General features: G+C 29.7%; 2 protein-coding genes across 2 annotated transcripts in view; one reads left to right on the top strand and one right to left on the bottom strand.

Annotated features, from left to right (window-relative positions):
* barc (RRM1_TatSF1_like and RRM2_TatSF1_like domain-containing protein barc) overlaps positions 1-15,626 on the top strand; it is a 140,274-nt gene extending 124,648 nt beyond the window's left edge. Inside the window, exons 6-9 of the mRNA XM_014434924.3 lie at positions 10,673-10,845; positions 11,690-11,876; positions 12,552-12,688; positions 15,172-15,626. Coding sequence (XP_014290410.1) covers positions 10,673-10,845; positions 11,690-11,876; positions 12,552-12,688; positions 15,172-15,370 — 696 coding nt within the window. The 3' untranslated portion in view covers positions 15,371-15,626. The remainder of the gene's footprint in view (positions 1-10,672; positions 10,846-11,689; positions 11,877-12,551; positions 12,689-15,171) is intronic.
* Positions 15,627-17,098: 1,472 nt separating this feature from the next.
* Positions 17,099-20,802, bottom strand: Rtel1 (Regulator of telomere elongation helicase 1). The gene has a single exon (XM_014434932.2). It carries the CDS (start codon positions 20,529-20,531, stop codon positions 17,313-17,315), a length of 3,219 nt encoding a protein of 1,072 aa, XP_014290418.1. The 5' UTR covers positions 20,532-20,802; the 3' UTR covers positions 17,099-17,312.
* Positions 20,803-26,816: the final 6,014 nt, after the last annotated feature.

The following is a 26,816-nucleotide window of genomic DNA, read 5'->3' as shown; positions in this document are numbered from 1 at the left end:
CCTTCCCAAGATTTTCAAGTGTATATGAAACATACTACATATTTACCTGTTGTATTATTTTGTACAGTTGTAAATTACAATAAATAAATAATAAAAAAAAAAAAATTAAATTAGGACTGAAAAATGTAACTTATTATAATTATTTTTTAGAAAAACTATTTCGTTTTAACGAATATTGTGCACTAAACAATGTAAAATAACTTTCTCACTCAGAGTGTCTACCAGTCGAGAAATTCGGGGATTTTGCATGGTCGGTAATAACTCTATAATTCACCTTTGAAGTAATAAAAAAAATAATATTTTAATTACTTTCAAATCCTATGTAATCATTAATTTATAACTCAATTTCAGTTATATGCAAGCGCCTGCGATTGTACACATTATCACGAGTATTACACACCTTGTATTGTGTGAATGAAGTGCAATAAAATGAACAAAAAAAGTTTGTTTTTTTATTATCTTACTCTTGTAACATTAATAACCCAAGATCTGTTTGAGAAGATAGGTCATTTCTTTATTAAATAAAAATCATTTTTCATTTCCCCGAAACTTGGAATTTCTAACATAACACCTTCATTCACCTATGTCTTGAACAATTAATAGTTGTCATACTGATGTCTTCAATTACAAATAGTTAGATCCTTAAATCTGGATATAATAAATAATAATAATTATATAATAATATTACGCCGGAATTATATAAAATTAAATATAAAAAATTGGAAATGATAATCTCTTCACTGCTGATTTTATGGAATAGCTACTTCAAAGAACTACAATCATTGTTAAGACGACTAATTTATTAATTTATTTTTGATTTGCTTTGAAAATACCTCAAAGAACGCCTTGTCTTGAAATGTTATGCAATTATTCAGTTTTTACAAGAGATTCATTAAGAATCAAGAAAAACATTTTCTGATCAAATTTATCATTACTAATTGAAAAATAGATTATTATTTTTTTTTTATTAAACAGTAAAATTTTTGAATGTATATTCTTAAATCTTTAAAAAATTTTCTAAGCCTATAATTTTATATATATAATATTCAATAATATGTACATCTGCACTCATGAACAAAAATAAGATGAAATAGTGAGTGATGGAACACTATAAATGAATATTGATGTAATGTAACAGACCATTCTTCCTAGCTCCTGTCTTGATTATGGTTTTTTCTACTTAAGTAGATCTCTCTTATAGCTTCATTCATTCATGACTCCTCTACATGCTGTCATGTAAATTTGTTATGGTCATAACTTGTTAAAATGCATTAGAATTTCCGTGTGGTTAATCCTAATCTTCAGTATGTAGTCTTTAAGTGGTCTTGGTACTGCGGGGGTCTTGTATTAATGTTTGGCGATGCATCATCTTGTTTTATGGCTGTTGTTATAGGAAGGATTTTTTATTTTTTTTTGTTTGTTAAATAATCAGGGTGAGTAATCTTCTCTAGTAAGCTTTTCATTACTTATAGCTTAAACTCAGCGGTGGTGTGATTGCACTTAAAGAGGGAGAAAAAAAAATTGCTTTTCTAAATTATTACTAAACAAAAAAAAAGAAGAAACTCGATTTTTCTTTCACGTTTATACCTTATGTATTTTTTTCAATTCCATGTATATAATCAGTGACGATTATTCCCTTTCTACATGTTAATATGTGATCCTCCTAGCTTTATAAAACACAAATAAATAAGTTGTATTAATGATGAGAAAACTGAACCCAATCATTCTGCTAGATGCAACACGCGTTATTTGATCACTGCAAGCCCTTAATTGTGCCAAAAATTAAAGTGATGACAGGGGAAGCTTCCTGGAGAGAATACTCATTAACTTCTATCCAGTAATTATAAGTATAGCTTTATTTGCAGCTCGTTTCCACGCTGCTACCACTAAATGGTGTGCCGATAATATTGTGACATTTAATTACTAACTTTTATTTAAGTTTTTCTTTTTCGGCCAAGACTCCCATTGGAGTCTTATAAATGCCTAACCATGGTTGGGGGTCAAAGTTTTTCATTTTGTGGGACCGCCACTCAATGAAAAAAGTCAACGCCCTCTGGGGATTCGAACCGGCAACACCAGTAGACATCAAATTGGTAAGACTGTGTCTTAACCACTAAGCTACGGGCGGCCCAGTTTTCTTAAGTTTATGGTTTCGTTATTTTCCCAATAATCGGCAGAGTTCAATCTTATCAACCCCGTTATTTGTTTAATTAGTTTCAAAGTGTTTGATATGCATCACACTGTACAATGAAATATCAAATGGTTATTAATTTTATAACTTCTTATTTAAAACCTTAATTATTAATTAATTAGCCCACTACAATAATAATTACAAATTTACAAACTCCTTCACATGTAGGCAACTACAGAAAAAGGAGACAGTGTGGAAATCTAAATATATATATGTTAATAATAAAAAATCTGAAATAGGGGTTATGGAAAAAAAAAATTTAATTTAAAAAGATTAAATTTTTAAACACCTGTCGAATTCAATAGAGTATCATATTTTTGTATAAATGGATACATAAAAAAAAATCGAAAAGCTGCGAATGTTCTCCAGACCTTGTGATAAGAAACGTTCCATGCAATATCAGCACTTTGTCCTGTATAATTTGTAATGTATGAAGGCCACCGGCAGTTAAGTAAAGATCTGGGGCTAAGCAAAATAACACCATGGGCCCCATCCCACTCAATATATAATTTGTTTTATTTTGGTAAATAATATTACTACTATAAAGATTAAGATTTATCATAAAAACAAAACATACTATATTATAGTATTGTTTATATTATTTTACATCAAAACATTTTTCATTCAACTGTTTTTGAGAGAACCCTGGAACCAGGGCCACACTTTTCTGTTACTTTTTGGCAGCTCAGGAGCCAAATTGAGATCAATCCCAAAGCAAATCTCAACTTCATTTACAAGGAAATAAAGAGTATTAAATAAAAAAAGTTTTCCTAGAAGTGGCCTATCTTTTTTTATCGGGACAAAGAAAAAAATTTACAAGTAAAATTTCATTTAAAAAAAAACAATAAAATACAAACCTTTAGCTATTGACCCGCCCAATTATAAATCCCCTTATAATAGATTTAGCTAAACCAAATCATATTTCATAAAGCGGATTTTAGCTCCTATAAGATGGTTCAATTGGAACTTAAATATCTTTGATGGTTTACGAGTAATCGCTGTGGAAAAAAAACATAAAAATAAAATTTTCTGACTTTCCGCAGGTTATTTGTAGAATGACCTTCACCGATTCTGATACACGTTGTATATTCAATGTTATAAGTATCATTAAATTAAGCAGATACTTTTAGTAATAGATATCTGTACTTGGTGTATAGGTACCTTTCTCATTTTTCTGCTATTAAAAGTCAGAATAACTGAGTAAGTTGTTATTGTAGTTGAAGGGAACAAAAAAAAAGAGGCTGATTGCTGGTACTGTACTTTGAATTCTGTTAATAGTTATATCTTATAATATGCTAATAAGAACAATAAGTATACAACTTCGTACGTTCCGTTATCATGACAACTTCATTGCCTTCACAAATTAATGTGACATAATTTTATCAACATACATTTGCATGTCTTTGTTTGCCAATTAAAACTAGTAGTCAGAAGATATTAGTACATTATTTTTTAATTAAAGGTTGGCGATAAGAAAAAATTATACTAATTTTTCCTCAAGAGAAAAAAAAAGTTTGAGACGCGAAACATATTTAAGTGAAACTTTATTGACATTTAAAATTTGATATGTCGATTTGTTTGTAGTTCGTGGTAGACAGGACAGTACCCTAATAGTTTGGGTAAGGTTCAGACAAACTTTCATCATCTCCAAATGTTTTTTCGTGTTTTAGAATTTGATTACAGTTTTGAACAACTCTACAGCCCCTTCATATTCAATCAAAGAATTTATAATTTTTATATAAGTTGAGTTGGTGTTAGGGAAGATCCTTTTAGAGGTTTCAATTTGTTCTTCTCAACCTCAAGATTGGGATGTTACAATCTGGTCTAAAATAGTTTTTCTCAACTAGATGTCACTTTGATGGTATTTTTTTGGTTTTAGAAAATCAATAAGAAACCAACTTGCCATATTTTAGTTAATGAAATATTAAATTTTCTATTGTATTTGATTAATACAATATTTTTTCAATTAAATTGTATTATAATTATAATTTAATTGTTAAATGTTTTATGTTTTTTTTTTTTTATGAAATCCATAAGAATGATGCGGTGAATATATTCTTTAAATTTAACAACGAAATCTCACACAAACATTTCAACAGTTAACTACAGAATGAATAAAAGCAGACATTAAATATTTAGTATGTAGCGGTTTTTTCTCTATTAACTGATGTATCTGAAAAATTTCACGTTTTGTTTTTAATTTTCAATTAACCATTCACTTCGACCTGCAAAGCATGCAGCCCGTATTCAAGGGTGAAGGAGAAAATTGATTTCAGGATATCCTTAGCAGATGTTCTAAACGAAAAATCAAGATTCCTTACTCAGCACTGGCAGCGACCGGTCGTGTTGAAAAGAAAAAACTTGTTATGTTCGTAATTCCTCAGTTGCCCACTAACTCCAATTTAATTGTGTATTTTTTTATTTAATTTGTTTTTGTAGGCAATGGATTACATTTTTATTATTATCCGTGAATTCTGCTGAAAAAATCTATAATCATTCCAAGGTTGTTATTCAAAACTTTAAACGTTTATATATATATATATATATATATATATATATATATAGAGAGAGAGAGAGAGAGAGAGAGAGAGAGAAAATATTTACTTAACATATTAAATATTAACTGTAACTAGCCATCATCCGAGTATAGATATGGGTAAAAAAAATAAATAGAGAATAAAAAAAGACTTTCTGGAAGATTGCTGATTGACCGTGTATATCAATGAATGGAATATGGTCTGGGTGCGGTCAAATAAAACTCATACATGGTACATGGGTGTACTATTTTTATTGAGCCGAAATAGTACACCAAAAATAGTACATCCATTTACTATTTGACCGCACCCGGACCATATTCCATTCATAAAAAAAAAAAAAAAGACTTGCTTTATGATTAAAATTGAATCGTTTGATCTAATTTATTGCGTGAGATCCTAGGAAAGGAAGATCGCCTAATTGTTGTTTTATATCAATATCTTTTTAGAAGTAAGAATTAAAAAAATTGAGATTTGTATAATACTTTCAAGTTTTCTCTGTTGGCTCTTCATCAGACCTTAGGCTCCCCGAACCAGCCTTCTTCACGCATGCCTGTCTTGGACTACTGCTTTCCAGTTTGCTGCTTGCAGCTCTGTCCCACGTTTGTTGATTCCCTCTACCTATTTGGTTCTTGGTCTCCCACAAGGTATCTTGCCAACTATGCTAGCATTCATTGTTGTGTAGAGGCGCCCTGATGGATTGCTTCGAGCCACATTCCCCGCCCATTTTACCCTCCTTGCCTTCATACACGAGATATTGTCTGACCAGTCTCTTCAAGAGGTTTTCTGTTAGGTCTTCTCTTTCATGTGATATTTAATAGGTATTTGATTTTAAAAATCGTAAATTGATCAAGGTCACAGATCAACGACCTTTATCAGTTTACTTGATAAAAACAAATACTCTCAGTGTTCTGTACATGCCAATGACAAATGCATATTTTGTAGTATGCATATATACGAAAAACTAAAGTCTAATTTATGTAAGTAAAATGGTTATAAAAATACATTAATTTGTTATCAATAGGTGTGAGGTCTCAAGGAGTTGTCAGGGTTAATAATAGTTTACGAATATAATTTCTGAATCTTAACTGCAACTCTGAAGTGATATTTTCATGTGGGGCAAGGTTATTTCTTATTACGTAAACTGTTACTTAAAGTAAAAATAGCTTTACCAATTGTATGTTTTGAATAGACTTTCTTGATAATATTATATTGCCTACCCGAAGTGTTCATGTATCACTTATGAATTAAAGAGAAGAAGAAAACTCATCTAATGCGAGAGTTCTGGCAGGGGTAAACTTGTTTGTACTAAAAAAAAAAAAAAAGTAAATATTTTATTTATTTATACATTTATATTGTCTTGTATGGTAGATTAGTGTCTGCTGGGTGTTAGAACAACCCACTATATTTTGGCAGCATTACTTCTTGTTAATAAAGCAATTTTTCTGTTTCACTCTACACATATCCAGTCCGGATTGATTTGCTACTCTCAGACCTATAACGTGACCGCCCGGAATGTAGGTTGATTCGAAGGGATGGTTATATTTACTTACGGCTGATGTAGGTGATGCCTATTGCTGTGCATCGATGTTGTGGAGTGCATCTGCCAAGTTGCCGCCTCATGAGATAATCGCCAACTAGGCATACATCTATTGCCCTTCCTTGTGCTATTTTTATCTCATGTCTAGGCTGTCTGTTTATTGCAGGCTGGCGTATCTTTCATGCTTCTACTAGGTTTTTTATCTTATATCCTTCTGTGTCCCCAATCTTCCTTTGCCGGAAGATATCCATTTTAAAGACCGGAAGATTCATTCACTGTTAGACTGCTGGCTACTAGCCATACCTTTCAAAGCAGAGGACGTTTCGTAAAATCAAAGGATGCTTGTTCACAAGTATCTTGAATTCTCATCAATGACTCAACTGGACATGACACCTGATGCTAATAAAAGAGCTTACCAGATTGTTTTTGTATAAATGATACGAGACTTGGTAGAGAATTTTGTTTTTTAATTTTAGAATTTAATAAAAATAATTATGAAAATAATAGTTTTCAATAAATATTTTCATAATTATTTTTATTAAATTCTAAAATTAAAAAACAAAATAATAGTTTTCAATAAATATTTTCATTCAGTACGCCAGCTTTTTACTATTATCGAAGTGGGTTACTTTTCTGCTTTCAATTTCAAATCCAAGTGTGTTTGTTGTGTTAGTACAAGAGCCAGGAAGAAAAAAAGGCAGTTATCTCACCCCAATTTTTGATTACTTTAATGAAAACTAGGTATAATTAATAGTCAAAATTGATCAGTCTGCCAAGTATAGGTAGGGGGAATACAAAATGGCGGTTGGTTCAAAACCTTAAAAAAACATTAATTTTTCATTCGGAGCTCTATATCGTAAAAATTATCAACACCGCTAGAAAATCTAAGAGAACATTATTTAAAGAAGAGTAAATTTGCTGAAATATTAGCCCTAAAAGAGCTATTTACGACCAATAGTTTTCGAAATATAGCTTTTTAAAAAGCCAAATTTCTTAAAAATCTTCTGAAAGATTAGTAATTAGCTAATTTATTTTGAGAAATCTATATCTCAGGAACTATGAGACGTACAGATGTCTATTAGCACTCAAATTAAAGCTAGTTTAATGGACTATACAGAAATTTATGACCTTTACCATCGTAGGAATAGTAGTTTTCATGATATTTGCTAAAATAAATTGATTTCTAGTTGTTCGGACAATAAGTTTGCTTTATGAAAAACTTCATTTCAAAAACCATTGGATGTACAGATATTTGCCAGCGCTCAAATTAAAGCTAGTTAAATTTACAAAATAGTTAATCATGTTTATCTTTGTAGGAGTAGTAGTTTTTCCTGTGATATGTATAATATATGATATTTGAAAAAATAAACTCACAAAATGTTAATTTCTAGTTGTTCGTATAAATGTTGGAATTTTGAAAAAAATATATCTCTAGATCCATAAGACGCACATATGTCTGCCAACATTTAAAATAAAGAAAATTTAACTTACTATTAAGTAGTTTATGGCACTTATCTTCGTAGGGGTAGTATTTTTTATGATATTTACATATGAATATAAATTTGGCAAATGAAAATTTGTCCGAATATCTATAAATCAATTTATTTTAGCAAATTTCATGTAAACTATTACTCCTGCGAAGATAAACATCATAAAATACTTTATAGCTCATTAAGCTAGCTTTATTTTGAGATATAGATTTTTCAAAATAAATTCACTAACTACTGATCTTTCAGTATGTCCCATACAACATTTTTATGAAATGTTGCTTTTTAAAAAGCTATATCTCGAAAACTATTTAACATAAAAAACTCTATTAGGGCTCATATTTTAGTAAATTTCCTCTTCTTTAAATGACGTTCTCTTAGGTTTTCTTGTGTTGTTCTTACTGTTTGTGATATAGAGCTCCGAATAAAAAATTAGTTTTTTTATCTCTTTGAAACAGCCGCCATTTTTTATTCGCCCTACCTATACTTGACAGACTCATCAATTTTGACCAGTAATTATATATAGTTTTGATTAAAGTAATAAAAAAATTGAGGTGAGATAACTGCCTTTTTTCTCCCCTTGGGGTCTTGTACTATGTGGTATGGTGTGTTCGCTCCTTAAGCAGTAACATTGTTCTTATCTCGCAAAATTTATCATGTTCCTGAGTGTGGCACACCAGTGGTCGTGAAAAACTGGAATAGAAATTTTTCTGGCATTCTGGTTTTTCCTCATTCCTTTAAACAACATATCTTAAACTTATGTCGCTTGATTGCTACTTCCCGATGTATAAATGCAAGTGTGATTTAATACTTTCTCATATATTATCTGTGAATATAAAGGAGTTATCAATTTTAATTATTAATCCTTTTCTTATTCGGAATTTCCAAAAACATGATTGCTAATAACTACCTAAATCATAAATTTGAAAAATTCGATCCCCTAAATCTGTTGTGATGTTAAGTCTCCTGTTCTTTTGTTTAATTGTTTTTAATTTTTAATATCCTTTAAATGCACTGTATAATTTAGATTTATTTTGGTCTAGATCTGTATAGAATAAAGATTCTGTTTTGTTATATTATTTAAGTATTATTAATAAATATATATATATTTGATATATTATTTTTATTCTACTTCGGGAAAAAGAAACATAGGTCTTTTTCATAGAATTCTCAGGCAAAATTTATCATTGCTTTTTCTTTTTTTTTTATTATACTTTTCTTTTTTTTTTTATTATACTTTTCTATTTTTTTTAGCAGTTCTTTTCTCCGATGGTGATAGTCTTTCATTATGACACCTGTTTTGATTCCAAGGTGTTTATAATGAATCTTAAAAAGTGATACATAATCTCCCTATGTACTCTTAAGCTTTGTTTCACTTTTTAATAAAAAACTTTTAAAAGACAGGTATCAATTCCTTGTAATCTAGTGATTTTTTCTTTCTCTAAGGAAGTTGAAGTATATATTTAACTTTTCTGACTGCTGTAAGTGGATCAAAAATGTACCATTTAAAAAAATCCAAAATCTGGTGCCAAGTTACGGTAAAAGTACAAAGTATTTATATTACTATTTACTATATTACTTATATTATTATTATACTATTTAGTATAAAGTAAAAGTATTTTAGTTCGTTAACGCTGTATTAGGTAATTATTTTTAATCCCTAAACTACCTAATGTAGATCGCGAGATGTTGATTAAATTTAAATTTTTAAATACCGTAAACAAATAATAACCATTTTTACTTATTATAAAAATTGAACTACTTTTGTGGGGCACGTCCCTTGAAGAGTCTGGCAAGTCCGGATTTTCGATTGCTAGCGCTCGTAACCCGTCCCTCTTTCTTAGATCTCATTTTTAGATTATAAAAAAATTTAAATTCAAGCTTATTTATTATCAATTTTAAACCCACAAGTCGAAATGAATTCAGCGATTTTTAAAGATGTGAGTTGTCTTTTTTTTTAAATTTAATTAATGGCTCTTGTTGTTGTTTAACTGTAGTTAATACAATTTGGTTTTCAGTTTAATGTATATTGTTAAACGAGTTTTGAATTTGTTTTTAAAGTATTTGATTGAAGGCCGCATATTTTTAAACGCACTGCAGTCGTTAGTTTTTGGTCTAATTTTTTCATAATTCAAATTTTTTTGCATCTCAAACAATGCTGCTCTGGTAAATGATCCATTGGATCCATTGTGTCAGGAAACAGGAGCTCTTTCAAAATTGACTAACAGTAATCCTTGTTCTGAGCTACCGTTTTCCAATTCTAGGTCTCAAGCATGTGTCGGACACCTTCAGCTAAAAATTAAATTAGAGAAAACATATTATATTCAGAAACTTTGTGGTTTCGTTACAGCCGTTGATAATATTCTGTCTTATCTCAAAGCTCAATGAAAAACTAAATTAATTAATGGTTTAAGGTTTCTTTCTTTTAGTTATTAAGGCCGCGTATCATTAGACTAATTAATTTTTTATGTCGTGTAAATAGTTGACCGCAGATATTAATATTAGCAGAACATGGTCGCGGATGTGATAAGAAAAAAAAATACAAAAATAAACGAAACGTATTTATTTGTATCTGGAATTCAGGTCTAAACGTCAGCAAAATAAATAAGTTTCGTTTATTTTTGTATTTGTTTTGCTAATCGCACCCCCGACCATCTTCTCGGATTAAAATTTAATTATCTTTTAATTTAATTACAGCAGAATTTTCTGTTCATTAATGCTCGATAAATCTTTTCTATTACAAAGGTTTGGTGAGCTGTGTTTCTTTGTCCATTCAAAGAGAGATAAGCCTTCTGAATAATTAACAATGAACTCAATTATCAATGTTTATTATTGCGTTTTAGAAACTATTTCACAATTTATAACTTTAATTATATTTACTTAGCCTGTTAATTATTATTTATTTGTTTCTTTTTCATAGATAGAATCTGTGGAATTAGCTTTAAATATTCTGGATGGATACGAGCTGAGAGGGAACAAGATTCATGTTGAGAGAGCTAAGTTTACCATGAAAGGTGATTCTTATGACCCATCATTGAAACCAAAAAAGAAAAAGAGGAAGGATAGAGAAAAAATTAAAAAGATGCAGGAAAAGTATGAAAAACTACTAAATAACTTTTTGTTATTAAATTTATGATTTGTATACTAATTATATTACTAGAATAAGTATTTCTTTTTGTGCTAGTTATTTTTTATTCAGATTTCAAAAATAATAATCAACCATTGTTTTAGACTAACGACATTAATTGGATACAAGAATCTATTTCTTGGTTTTTAATCATGATATTTATTAATGATGAGAGATAGTTGACCGAGGATAAATTATATGAGGAGAAGGTTGGGGGTTGTTATTTCACCTTATTTGTGTTATATTTTGACCGCACCCTCCAACCATCTTCTGCTCACATGACATTTACTAATCTTAGATTCCATTAACTCTTTATTCGCCTATTAATGATGTTTGTTAGCACCCTCAATTCTATTTATTCAGTCAAAAGTGTTCTACTTGGATTATTATAATTAATATCGATTACTGGATTTACAAATTAATTTAATATACATTATTCTTCTATATCATAAAAGTTAATTCTTTACAACTAATGTGCGAATTTATAATATTTTCAAATTAAAATATCTGCATCTCACACGACTTTCACCTCCTACCCTCAATCCGTTCAATTGTTCACAAAATACAGTTTTCACAAAGCAACATTTTTTCAAATACTACTCCTACGAACGATGTTCAAATGTCAGTTAGCTCTCAATTGAGAAGTAACAGGAGTAGGACTGTCAAAATGAATTTGTTTCTCTATTAAATAAATGTTGATTTCTTGTTCAGAAAAAAATTGATTTACTCCATTAATGGATAACAAATTTTCCATTTTTAAGTAACCTTCTTGTTATGTATATATTTGTTATATTTTTTTTATACTTCCAGATTATTTGATTGGAGACCAGAGAAGATAGTGGGTGAAAGGGCAAAACATGAAAAAGTTGTCATTATCAAGAATTTATTTGAGCCTAAAATATTTGATGAAGATGTTTCACTTATTCTGGAGTACCAGGAGGATCTTCGTGAAGAATGTAGAAAATGTGGCGATGTTAGAAAAGTTATGCTTTATGATGTAAGTTTATTATATAAATGTCTTTTACTTTTTTTCTTTTAATGTATGCATATTATATTCATTTTAAACTTATATTATTTATTTTTTACTCCATTTTTCTCATATTAGATCATTATTCCTCTTTCAAATAAACTAGGTTCATTACATTACTGTTTGATTTCAGTTTAAATAATCCCAATATTATGATTAAAAAACATAAAGTTCATCAATAAAAACATTTGAATTTTGGAAAGAATCTCTGATAATAAAAAAATAATTCAATCCAAAATGATAGGCTGAGATACTTAGCAATTATTTGTGTGAGAAAAATTATAAATAAGTTGTTTGAATGATTTTTCCTAGAATCTATGAAAATAAATAATGCAAATAATATAGGGTTTGAGCCTCTGTTCCACTCTAGAAAGTATAAGTTCTGACCAAAGATACTTTAACTTTGAGACCTCTATTGTTCTCTCAGATTATAATTGTTTGTGCTTTATTTTATTTATTTTTTTTTTACTGTAAACAGTCAATTGTATTGAAATCAATAGAATATGTCAAATACAAAATAAAATATATACATTTTTTTCTGATGTGCCACTCTTCTTACCTATTTAGTGTATGAATGAATCATATCCTTAAATGAAATAAATTTGAATTTTAGTGAATTCTTTAATCAAATAATTTTGTTTTTAGCGACATCCAGAAGGCGTAGCGCAAGTCACCTTCAAGGAACCTGAAGCTGCTGATGCTTGTGTTCAACTTCTTAACAACAGATGGTTTGGGAAACGTCAGATTACTGCAGAAACATGGGATGGAAAAACTAAATTTAAGTATGTCCGTTTATTAATCGTAATGTATATATTATATTATAGGTATTGATGCAGTGAATTTATGATCCCTAAATTGCAATTTTTACTATATCAAATGGTAATATTATTCTTTTACTTTATTTTAACTGATCAATCAATGTTATTCAGCTTTATATCTATGTTTGATAAAGCTGATTCATTTACATTGTGATGAATGATGGGAATTTATAAAGTTTTTTATAAGCAATGCATAAAGACTTCATTGGAGTCCTATACTGCCTAACCATGGTTGAAGGTCAAGTTTTTAATTTTCTGGGATCACCACTCAATGGAAAAAGTCAACCACCCCAGGCCGGATTCAAACTGGCACCACCAGTAGATATTAATTTGGTAAGACTGTGTCTTAACCACTGAGCTATGGGTGGCCCATTTTATAAAGTTGATCCATCTATATAATCTAACAATAGAGAATGGTTATTTGTAATTATCCTGCTTTGCTAATATTAGTAATACAAAATAACAAAACTCATCAACAAGAGACATAAATAAATTATAAGAATAGAATCGGAATGTCCCAAGCAAAGTCTTTAGAATCCTAGCAAACTACTCTTCAGTCAATGATTTCTCAAAAAAAAGGAATCATAAAGACAGAATACACAATATCATTTATACGCAATCAAAATGCAGAATATCTCACACCAAAAATACAAAAAGAACTGAAATAATTAAATGAGATTCTGATAATTTTTCTGTAGGCTTCATATTAAATTTAATAATTTAATTTTTAGAAACTAGGAGAAAGTGCAGATTTTATTTTATTGAACTATCTTTTTTTAGCATTAGAGACTTAAAAAACAAATATATATAGAATCTTTTGAAGTATGTTGTGCAACCTCAAACCTCAGTATGATCAATGTTTATAAGGAACCGAAATAATGTAAAACGGTTTATTTCTGAGAAGTTTATTAGTGATTTTTCATGGCATTTATTGATAAATGACTATTATGAGTAAATAAACTCCTTTTAGTCATAGATATAGCGTATCTTAGGGAGGACTTTAATGCAAAAAACATCAACTTTTGCATATATGGTATACTCTGATAATTTTTAGTATTTGTAACTTCAATGAAATGAGAACATTTTTTGTGAGACGGATTATTTACAAAAATATATCATCAGTGTTTTGTAAAATTGCCAAATTCAACAATTGATATAGTTTTTATTGAAATAGTCAATGATTATTCAACATCTTTTCTTTGAACACACACTATTTACTTGAAATAAGAGGAGTACAATCAGAGATGTACCATTTTCTGAAATATATGAATGTATTGTAGATTTTTCATCCAAAAATAATTTTCCATACCAGGTAAAGTACAAATTATAAAATTGGCAGTCCAAACCATGTGTGTTCTACTTACAGAATTGCCAACAAAACTACCCATTACCCACTTTTTTTTTTGTTTATGAGAACTTAATATCCAACAAGTACGTTTACAGAATAAGATAATATTTAACTAATTTGGAAAAACAATTGCGGAAAATTTGAAGGCAAGGGTAGAAATCTGGAGTCTATAATTATAAGGCACCTGATCCATCATGCATAGGAAAATTATATGCTAATGGTTAGGTGTGTATTAAATAAGAAATAAGAATAACAAAGCAATTCATATACAATATTTCATAATTGTGAAAGAAATGCATGCAACAATCACAGTATCCATCAGGGGTAATATGCAGTTTATATGAACTAAATGGAAAGGATGATGAAGACTAGTTCATGATGTTATTCTGTTATATAAACTAATAAAAATCAAATACAACGCATTAATATAAAAAGTATTTATAAAAATATAATCATTATGGAAGTTTGTTTGTGAATTAACTTTTATTTCATCAAAGGGTCTTATGTAATTAAAAAAAAAATTATAAAATTTATAAAACCAATTTGTCATTTTATTATGTAATCCATTCTAATGATATTGAAAAATAGGAAAAATTATTATGTGGTGTTTACACCACCATACGCCCAGTAGTGAATGCACTTGTGTCCAGCAGGGGGGTTAAGAAATGATAAGAATATAATTTCTTAAGTGTCCAATTATTTTATATATCCAATTAATTTTAAAAAAAGTATTCAAAAATTTTACCCTGGCATAACATATAAAAAAGTACTCTTTTAGGAATCTGTACATTTAATTTGGTTTGTATTAATTTTTTTATGTAATTTTAAATTTTAATAATTTGTATTAATTATTCCACAGAAAAAAACAATAGTATAATTTTATAATTAAAGGTTTAAAAGTTGTTAAAAATTGAAATATAAAGTAACATTTAATATATCATATAAAATATCTGGTCTCATAATATATTTATAAACATGCATGCATGTAAGGAATAGTTCTGGCATTGGGATGTGAGGACCCAAGATGGTCCTATAAACAATTAATAGTTGTTATATGACTTTATATTTAATTTAATAAAGTTTTCCCTTTCTTTTACAGAATTGCTGAAACAGATTCAGAGATTTCTGAAAGATTGGATAATTGGAGCAACTTCCTGGAGGGAAAAGAACAAAAAAAAGAAAAAGAGGATGAAAAGAAATCAGATGCTGTAGTTGTCAAGTCAGTGGAAACAGATCATGATTCTGACGGAACCAGAAGTAGTGCAGGAAGTGGTGATGAAACAGATGAGGGGCACTAGCACATTCCTGTGTCTTTATTTTTATTTTGTTTTGTGAACATTGTCATTAAAAATGGATAGTATGTACAAATCATGAAGTTATAAAATAATTTTATCTGTCCTCAAGATTTCTCTTTTAATAATGTAAAATAGTTTTGTTTTCTAGTGTATGATGTATTTTTCAATTAAAATACAATGATTTTATTTCTATTATTATTATTTTTTTTTTTTTGTTATGCCAATAATTCAGAAGATTAAAATTCTTCATCAAGATGAATTGTTGATTTTTTTTATTCCATTTTTTCTTTTGAATTAAAAAACTTATTAAATGTTAAAGAAAAAAACTCAGATCATAAACTCCAGTTAATTTACAATGAATTTCACTTTTTCAGATTAATATTAAATGTACAATTAGCAACAAAAGAAAAACAAGAATAATTGGATTTATGAAGGATTACTTATTAATATGAATTAAGCAATAAATATAGCAAACAAATTAATATAAAAAATATTGAAAAAATTATAACAAACAAGAAACAGAAAATACATAAGTTTATATGTAAATATATTAGAAACCTAATGTAAAATAATATTTTATCTATTATATACTTAGAGCTTAACTTATCCCACATTACTGTTGGTTAATACTCTACATAGTATGGATACCGTCCTGCAAGGATTCAAACTAAATACCCTTGATAACTCATCATTTTTATATGGTTTGTGGACTTTTCGCCACTTTTGATCCATCTGTCAAGCTATTCTATCTTCCGTTGAATATACATAGTCAGAAGCCTTCTGATACTTGAGTACCACAACTCTGAAATTTTTCAACTGAATACATTTCTCTGCAAAATAAATATTTGAAGGAAAGAAATGATATAGCAGAGTTTGATATTGGCTAATCTATGTGCTGCATTTTTGTTGAATGGAGTGTTTTATTAACCTAATAAATTTATGAAACTAAACATAAAAAAAATAATTAGCTAAAAATTTCATAATTTCTTTTTTTTTATTCAGAAGACAGCGCATTGATATATTAATCCAAATGTTTGTTCCATTAATTAATTTTTAATTTTCAAACATTTTAAATTATATTTAAATACAATTTAAGTTAGTTAACATTTAAAGCATCTAGTTCACAAAATATTCAAAATAAGAATCTCATTCTTTCTAATATCACACTGCAAAAAGGATGATGTGTTGGTAGATTTCCTTCATCTAAAAAACAAAACTTTGATCAAGAGTTGGGCAAAAATTGTGATTTAAAATACTTTTTAAGGTGGTATTTCAACTACTGGTTCCTCTAAAGTATTTTTAAAATAAATGTATTATAAATACAAAATACTCCAAAGCATTATGTACTTAAAATACTGATCTCTCTGTATCTAAAATACTCTTTGGTATATATTATGCTACATAAGTATTTTCTATATTACTTCTCAAAAAACAAAATAATTAATAAAGTATTTTGTAGCTTGAAAATACAAAATACTTTTGTAGTGTGTGTTCCCCTCTCCTAATATACAAGGCACAAAGAGGTATTTTATCTTTTATTTAGAAATAGTGTACTTAAAATACTGCCCAACTCTGCATCAATCTAATAGTTTGAAATAAAGAGGAGTCATGTGAATTATAATAGAATGTTAAGGTTAAGACATTTAACAGTTAGTATAATGTTCCAGGGCTCAAGTAAGAATTGTATTTTATTTCATTAATAGATTATAAATCTTAAATTATAAAATATTAAATGTGATATAACTACCTCTCTTATAACCAAAAATATTTTCAGTAATAAAATAAGAAAAACCAATTAGAACATGATTTTAAATTAAAAATATAGATTTATTTACATTGTAACAATTATATAAAGTAAAAACTCTTTACAGATTTTAACCAAAGTTAAACCACCTTTTTACAAATATTTACAATAAACAAAATATTCCCTCTCCAAAACTTAAGTTTATTTATTGTTTTCTAAACAATACTTTTTGAACTCTCTTTCCCACTTTCCTGTAAAAAGTAAGTAACACCGATTGAATATACTCTTAAACTCATCATCTGTATCAGGAAAAAGAATTCGCAAATAATTAACTGTTTCATTAAAATCTTCTTCGGAGCTAAATTTTTTAATCAATCCCATAAGTTGTGTATAACTACTTGGTTCTAATGTAGATTTCAATTCAATCAGAAAATTTTTTGTATCATTTAATCTCTTTTCCTTTTCTCTTGAAAGCTGGTCAGAACCAGGAAGGTGAATGTCATCAATCTTGATGAATTCGAGTTTAATTTTCCGTCGCTTAGCCGGTGCATTTAAACCTTCTTCTGCTAAACTAATATCTCCAAGCAGTTGGTTATTTGGAGATGGCTCATAATCTGACGAACACTTTCCAACTGCTCGTTCCATCTTTATACTAAGCGAATGTAACCTTTTGATTAGTGATTCAACCTCCTTCGATTTGATTCTATCTAATTCAAAATTTTGATATGTCTTGGGAGCAAAATCAGCAGAAGGTTCAGGTACATCAAAAATATACGATGGAGTGGAATCTAATTTATATTTTTCTGCATATGAAAAACATTTCTTTTCAAAATCTTCTATTACCCTATCTAATACAATCAACAAATTTTCATTCCTTAACATATCATTAAAAAACTGTAAAGAACTAGTAGACTCCAAAGTGTTTGAGTATAGTTCATCTTTATCTAAATTTTCAAGACAAGATTTTGATTGCTTAGCAGCATTGAACTGAGATAAATTTTCATAATGATTGAGGAGATTAGATACTACTTTCAGTCTGCTTTCTAGTGAATTTTTTAATTTAATTTTAGAAAGTAAGACAGAGCTTCTAGAACTGTTATTTACAGATTGGGAACTTGAACCTCCGATTGCAGATGGCTGAGAAAAAAGAATATCGGAATGATTTGTTCCAGATCTCCTCAATCCACTTGATGAAGAATGATCAAAAGAAGGAGTACAGACCATTTTATTTTGAGTCAAGCTAAATCTGGCAGCAGCTGAGTTTTCATTTTTCTTGAAGAAACCTCTCAAAACTCCAACCGATTCTCCAAATGATCGGGGCTTTATAATTCTTTGTTGAACCCATTTTGATAAATTTTGTACTATTTTTTGATTATTAAATTGTGCATCGCATAATATTATAGCTCCATAATCCTCTGCATGTCTAATAACTCTACCAATTGCTTGATTGACTGCCCTAGTTGCTTCAAGAACATACCAGACATCTCCAGTTAAATCTGTGTTGTTTTTTCTATTTTGATCAATATACTGTTTCTTTAATTTTACTTTTGGATCATGAAGAGGTGGATAAGGAAGACCAGCAATTATCACAGCACGTCCATATTGATCACTGAAATCGAGACCTTCGGATATCTTTCCTCGACACACTCCAATGAATACAGCTCCCTTCCCCCTTCCCGTTTCAATAGCTTTATAATATTCCTGACTGACTTGTTGTAATTCAGATTTGAGTTTAGGTTCTATAAAAATTGGTTTCAAAAGTCCCAACTTTTCCCATAAACCACTTTCTCTCCACATTTTCACAGCAATGTTTAGTGTTGCATAACCAGGGAAAAACAGTAGGACACCATCTGGTATAATTCGAAAAAAATTCTGCAATGTTAAACCCAATTCCTGCCAGTAATCAACATTTTGTCTATTTGCATAATTACATTTAAGCTGAATATTTCGAGGCCCAACTTCCGCTTGGCAAACAAACACTTGATCTCTGCTAACAATATGTGTACATTCAGCAGTGACAGGAGAAGTTAAAGACATTTCTTTGACAAAACTAGAAATAGGTGCCAAGGTACCACTTGTTAAAATGAGACTGCGAATTGAATCTATCATAACATTGTTTAAGCTGAATCCTGGATTAAAGCACCAGTAATTAACAACCTTACCTCCTTTGCTATCTATAGTGTTGAAGCCTCCAAATGAATTCCTTACTATTTCCTCCTCAATAAACACCCTGAAGTCTTTCTCAGGCATATTAAAATTAGTTCCTTCAACAGTTGAATTAATAACAGATAAATCATCTGCTAATTTTTTTAGAGCACCACCTCTACGGCTGTTTGAATCAGAAATATTAGATACAAATTCATAGATCTGAGAACACACTCTAATCAACTCCTGTGATGTATTAACATCAATCCCTGCTTTTTGCAGGAGTTCAAATATATAAGAACCATTTTGTGTAATTGTCACATCTTTAGAAACTTTCAGATCATTAATTACTGATTCAAGAGAAGCAAGTTTTTCTTTTACGAAACATAATTCGTCACTTGTGTAATCCCTTTCCATATCTAAAAATCCATTCTCATTATCATTATACATAACTTGCATTTCTTTGGTAACATCACTAATGGCTAAAGCGATATCAGAACTTTTAATGGAAACAGAACAAGCTTCTTCACATACTTTGTCTATATTGTGAGCTTCATCTAAAATAATAACAGAATTAACCAAAGAGATTTTCAATGCTTTACGTATGTGGTAATCAAATAAATAATTATAAGGCATAAAAATTACATCAGCTTTTTCTTGTAATTCTCGAGCCATGTAATAAGGGCAACAAGCCTTTTTTGTGGACTTTGAAATCAAGTCTTCAATATCTGTAATCCCTTCAGTAAAAGTCATATCATCTTTGACTCTTTCAACATTATTGCCAAAATGGCAAGTTTTATTTTTCATATGCATGCTGCACAATGCATTTTTTAAAGACAAATTAGTTTCAGTTTTTACCTGAGGATGAATGCACATTTGATCTCTAGAACCTAAAATTGTAACTTTAAAAGTCTTAAAAGCAGTTTTTTGTAATTCCAACATAGCTTTACTTAATTGTGAATGAGTCCGAGAAGAATAAATTATCCTAGGAAATAGATACTTAGGAATTACATTGGTAAAAAGACCAGCTTCATCTTTATTACCATCAGTAGGTAAATCTGCAGGAGTTGGAAGAGGAAGACTTTTTTGAGTTCTGAGCCAACTAAGAGTTGAACAGAGTAAACTTAATGTTTTACCTGTTCCAGTGGGACTCTCAAGAACACCAAACTTTCTATTTTCTAAACATTCAATAACTTTAGTCATGTACTTAACTTGCTCTTCATAAGGTTCAAAGGGAAAATCCACTTCAATTCCTTCAATGGTGACTTTTGACATTTTAATAAATGGCTTATATGTTTTTTAATGTATATATTTAAGATTACTGGAGTTCATATGACAGTTGTATTTCCTTGCGAGCTATTAACAGATAAAATCAGTTTTTCCAAAAGGAACACTGCATCTCCCAAATAAAATATAAATTTAAATCCTTAAGGAATAGATGAAGACAAAGTTATAACTCATTAAAAATATATAAATCTTCAAATGGTCATTTTTCAACGGTACATAACAATATCACACTAGACACTTTCACAAAACCTTAAGGATAACTTTTAAACCTTGTAAATTGATAACAAACTTTTTGCGCGAAATGAAATCAAAGAAGATTTAACCAAAGAGGTAAAAAAAGACTTATTTTTATTATTGAAATTTTCAACTTGTGTTGAATATTGCTGATTAAAATGACGTTAATTCTGTTATTAATTATATCGTTTCCTAATTTTTAGGAACATATATTTTGATTGGTTACAAATTTGCAATCACATTAAGAGGCAAACCAGAAAAACTCAATGCTAGCAAAATTCCTTGATGTAGTTCGGTACAGCAGCTCAGAATATATTATCTACATAAAAAATTCAATCAAACCACTTTATATACAATTAAAAGGTTAAAGCAGGTATGGGCAACCTTTGGCATATTGTGGACCAACCTTTAATGTGCAAATACCTTCGCCGGCCGCATGTAAAAGTGGTGTTCATAATTTTTAACGATAGATATCAGACATGAAAAATACGGCATTGTTATTACAATAAAATTTATTAAAATAACAAAATGAAATGGAAAAAAATAGGTGCAACATTATAATTAAAATTGTGAAATAAGGAATTATTACAAACCACGAAAGTTAAATACCAATACCAAAATCAATCAGAGCTTGCATTTGAGAAACTAATCCATCGATGTTTGGATTAATTCCTCTGATACAAAGTCGTAAAGAATTTTCCAAGTTACTGTCAGTCAACCTTGGATGGTACGCTTTAAGTAGCTTTGAATTTTTTTTTATTCCCCCCATTTTTGGCATACCGGGTGCGGCAGCTGCTCTCAATTGCCGACTATCAAATATGGTGTACTTGATGCCACTTCTATGTAAGGAATACATCTCCCTTTGTGGCGTCTCTCGGCCTGGAAGAATATCTCCTCCATTACACTTTTGTAACAGTTGAGAGTAACAGCCGCACACTGTACGTATGCCACAGAAATGGCATAGCAGGGAATAGACTAGATAACTTTACAAGTTAATCGCTTCAGCTCAAATGCCAGAGCGAAAAAACAGATCATGAACGATCGTATGAGCGACATTATGAGAACATATTGAGTAGAATCTAGAGCATGGTTCCCTACATTTTTTAAACCCTTTCCTGGTGATTTCTGACATACAGGGAAGGGAGGAAGGGAGGTTATCTACTGGTAATAAATATGGAACACTCATAATGAAGTAGGATTAATGACAATAATGAACTCTTAGATCACTCACCAAAAAAAAAAAAATAAAAATTATAGGACAGAGAAATAAGTTTAACTAGAGTTATTAAATATTAAACGGGACCTGTAGAAGAATCTATCTCATTTAATGACTGACTACACTAAGCCTGACCGACCGCTGAAACTGAAAACACCCAAATAATCCTCCATCTGAAGAGGAATCGATTTCATATGCTCGGCTGATGATGCAAATAGACCTCTGCAGCCAGCATTTGACGGTCACTAACCAGTTTTTAAAGTGCAACAGGCTATTAAAAACTAAAATACGCATTGGGTTTTGAGGAATGGCCATTATTATTGGGCACTAACAGCTTTAGAACGAGATTGAGGATAAATGACGAAGAATATTGTGTACACCCGACTCTAAAAACAAAGGTTTCGCCTGGGCGAGTCTCACCATTTACTCAAAAAACGCTTGGAGGATGATATCAAATTTTTTTATTAATCTTGTGGGTTATAAGTCATTTCAATATTATTTTAAGAGCCTTTACTAGACAAATCTCAAAATGATCAAATTTGAGAGAAGTTATAATGCCTGAGGAATGCTTAGCATTGATCTTGAGGTAAGTGGTACTTTAAGTATAAAAAATTATTAAACAAAATTTAGTCTCTTATGAGTACGATCTGATATGCCAAATTGAACCGAAAATCCGGTTTCGAAACTTCAATTAGGAAATTGGGATCGAAACTTCCCATGGGTGTAGGCAGGATTTCGCCAAAGGGGAGCAGGCCTTAGCCCATTACACACATACATACACATCTATAAAAGATATCTTGTTCCGCATATCATTTTTTGTCTTGCAGGAAATTTAATCACTGTTCAAATATGAATTTGGAAATAGAAAATTAAAATTTGAAATTTTTTTGGCTCAAACTTTCCGCCTTACACGAGCTTTTTATATCCATTGACAAATCAATAAAAATAACAGTTATATCAACACGATTTAACCAATCTATACGAAATTTGGTAGTAGATTGGGGCTCTATAAAGTCATAAATTGGACCTAATTAAATCGAATAGAACCGGAGATATAAAATAAAACATATAAAATGTTTATCATTTTTTTGGAACCAACATTTCAACCTTAGTGTTAATATTAATTAAAAGAGTAGACATTTAGTATGTACTAACATAGGCTAGGTTGTCGTAAGAGTTGGATAATTTTATTGGATAATCATTATGTTTTTATATTTTTGTTTTAATATAATATTATTAAGTGGAATCAGTAATTTTTTTTTTTTTTTATTCTTCAGAAAGAGTGAAATAGATTAGTGCGTAATAAGTGTGAAAAAATATATATTTTTGAGCTTTGCCACAAAAACGTTAAATTATATTTACAACTTTTTTTCTACCGGAGAAATCAACGATTACTGTAGTTTTAAATTTTTCCATGGCGACATGAAATTTGTTGAAAAAACAAAAAAAAACAGCATGTAAATCGATCTAGTAATTGAAAAGTTTATTGTGGACAAACATAAGAGTAATTAAATAAATATTCTGACATGTTACATTCATCGAAAAGTTTCTTATCACTGAAAGTATGAGACGCACAGACATTTATTATGAGTATTCAAAATAAAGTTTGCTAAATTCACTTTAAATCTGTTTATAATAATAATAATTGTAGAATTTGTAGTTTTCATGATATTTACCAAAATAAAGTCTCAAAAGGTGACTTCGATAAGATAATACTGAAAAAACTGTATTTAGATAAGGTTAATATTAAATGTTCAGAGCTCGATAAGGATTAAATTTTCTATATTTTAAAACATAGATGTATGTTTTATCTGTGGTAGATAGTTCGCTTAAGATACTTGGCACAAAATATAACATAATTCTTGACTAAAATATACTTCCGGTTGTCTGCCGTGATCGAAAATTTAGATTTCTTCTGTCAATCCAAACCAATTTTCCAAAAAAATCAAAGTTCTCCTTTTTGCCTTAATTTGCTTCGTTTCTTCGATATAAGTGAACTATTTCAACGTTTCTATCACTAGTGAATTTAATTATGAACTAATAAATCAACTTTATGGTTATCATTATGTATATAAATATATTTTTTTAGTAATTTTAACAAGCTATAGTCAATCAGCAGGTTGTTTTATTTCAACACAGAAAAGGTGAATGAAACCAACATTTTAAGTTAATTTTAATATATAATTGTGGCAGAGTTTTATTAGTTATTACAATTAGTATTTGCTTGAAAAAAACTTTGGGTAGGGAATAGCAAAGGCAAAAATACCTCTACACATAGGCCTAGGGTATATCAAATAACTATATATCTATCTATAATTATATCTATATCTATATAAATCTATACCTATTAACTCTGCATATAACTTATCTCCCTGATTTTGGCAGTACCAAAAAAATGTTTTCAAAAATATCTAACATTAACTCACAATTCAGAGTGGTAAATTCAAGTTTCTTAAGATAGAATGCCCAAAGTGTATATAGTTACAAGAAAACCTTTAAATACCAATCCATCCAAAGTGGAGGACATCGGAAAATTCCTTTAACCTATAATACATGAAAGGTTAAAACAATTTCTAATTATGATGGTGTAATATTGCAAAATAATTGACAATTATGCTCACTTAGTCAAGTCACTCAATCTTTAAGCATTGACAAAAAACAATTTGTCCTTCCACTTATCAAATGTTTTTAATCTCCTGAAAAAAACCCAAAAAACCCTCTAAATGCTACTATAGTTTATTTCTCTATGTAGGAAATCCTCTTTTATTATCAATAACTGATACAAGCTCAGAACCAGCTAGTGCTGTGTCACTACAAATCTCAGAAGGGAGGAATCATCCTATTGTTATCATGACCTCTCTGATAAAGAACAGCACTATTCTGTATTTTAAAATGACTTTTGGGTCTTTATACACACAGACCACTAACAATTTGGTTGTTTACCATGAAGAACACCGATACTTGACTCCTGAAGTACTTATTAAAACTTTGATTTTTAATTCGAAATTAAACACATGAAAGGGTAAACCACGAAAATTAATTCAATTGAAAGTCAATAATGAAGAATTAGACAGGATTTTGTGAGAAACATTTAATATTCCCTTGGTCTCATCAGATAAACTGAGAACTCCAGAAAATTCTGCAGGAAGTCTATTAAAATGAAATTCTCTGACCATTTTCGAGTAACTAATACTTGTTACCTCAACAATTATGAAAAAATTAATAATGGTTTTCTATTTTTTAATACTAATTTTACTTGTAGGAAGGTGTATGTGATGATTGCAGGAAGAGGGTCTGAGTGGTATTTCTTACTGATTATTATTATTACTGAGTTTTTCTTTTATTTTTGTACCTCTCTTGACCGCAACCCAGATTATCTTCCTATTTTTACTTATTGAATGCACTTATCAATCGTTGATACATGTAAACTTTAATTTAGTAAAAGGACTTTTACAGTGTTATTTATTGGATACTGATATTTAGAAAAAACCTCTAAATTTTTATGCATTGGTTTATGATTTATGTAATAATTTGTAAAGATTGACACCCTTGTACACATCTCAAGTTTTTCCCATTGAACAAAAAATTAAGGGAGAGTGCTCTGCTCTGTTCAATGTAGTGTGATTGGAACTGCCTTACACCCATCAGAGTAAACAGGAAGTTAATCAGGCTGCTCATTTAGTGCATTTGCTCAAGTGAATACATGGCCAAAAGGGGCTAGGGAGTGATCAAGTGCCCAATGGAGAAACAAACGTTTAAGTTTCTTTCAATATTCAATATTAGGACCCCTTAATTTTGATGGAAATTATTTACTTTAGCTCCTCCAAAATGGTGGGGAAACCTACCAATCATAATACCACCAACTCACCGAGCAATCCTAATACTAGGATAACTTGAGAATTCCATGGATAGTCTGGTTAAGCAACAGTGGTTTTCCGCCATTTTGGAGGAGCTGAAGTAAATAATTACCTTGGTGATTGATCTTCTTCATCCTTATCTGGATAGACCAACAGTTCAGCATCACTTAAGGTGCAGTGGATACCATGGTAATGGTGAATATGAACAAAATCCCCAAAGTGTAACTATGGTTGGGTAGAATTCACTATCCCGAGACTATCAGAATACTATTTGTTTATTTTCTCAATTTTGATAGCTATAAATATTTGCTTACTTTCTGAAGCAGTCAGAAAGTGAGGTAGGGATACTCCTTTTTTCTATAGCTCAGTTCAATTTCAATTGCAGATTAAAAAAAAACAGGCCTGAATTTAACACAGTACACAAAACTTATTCCAATTACTTACTCAATTCAATAAGTAAACAAAGGACTGGTTTGGACAAAAAAGGTTCATAAATGTTAGAAAGTGAGAGGATTCAAATTATAGAAAGTGGGGAAATACTCACTTCAAACTTTGAAGTGTCGGGAAGTAAGATATCGTTGCAACAACTTCAGATTAATGAAGGGACCAAAACACTTGGAATTTTTCAATTTATCGAGTGTTTTCCAGGGATCAGGAAAAATAGATATTTGTAATTTCCATTCCTTCACCAAAATACTTCAATACTAATCTACAAGTGTTGCTCTAACAACATTGAAGACTTTTTTCATTCAACCTTAACTGGAGTGATGAGCAAAAAATGTGAGAGAATCTTGAGAAATTATATATAGGGAGATGGTCAGGGTTGCGGTCAAAGGAGAAATAAAAATAGTTTTCAACTATTTATTTTCCAACGTTTCGCCCCACTTTGCAGGGCTTCATCAGGGCTAAAAAGATACAAAATGAAACTATGTTAAGATAAAATGATAGAAATAAAAATACAAAGAT

This window comes from Halyomorpha halys, unplaced genomic scaffold, assembly GCF_000696795.3.
Source record: "Halyomorpha halys isolate HHAL.00 unplaced genomic scaffold, Hhal_1.1 Scaffold1462.1, whole genome shotgun sequence".
NCBI classification, from domain to species: domain Eukaryota; kingdom Metazoa; phylum Arthropoda; class Insecta; order Hemiptera; family Pentatomidae; genus Halyomorpha; species Halyomorpha halys.
Note: the sequence above shows the minus strand (reverse complement) of the source record. Positions and strands in the feature narration are given on the sequence as shown.

Coding starts and splice junctions, on each gene's coding strand:
- Rtel1 (XM_014434932.2), bottom strand. CDS start 20,531: ATGTCAAAAGTCACCATTGAAGGAATTGAAGTGGATTTTCCCTTTGAA.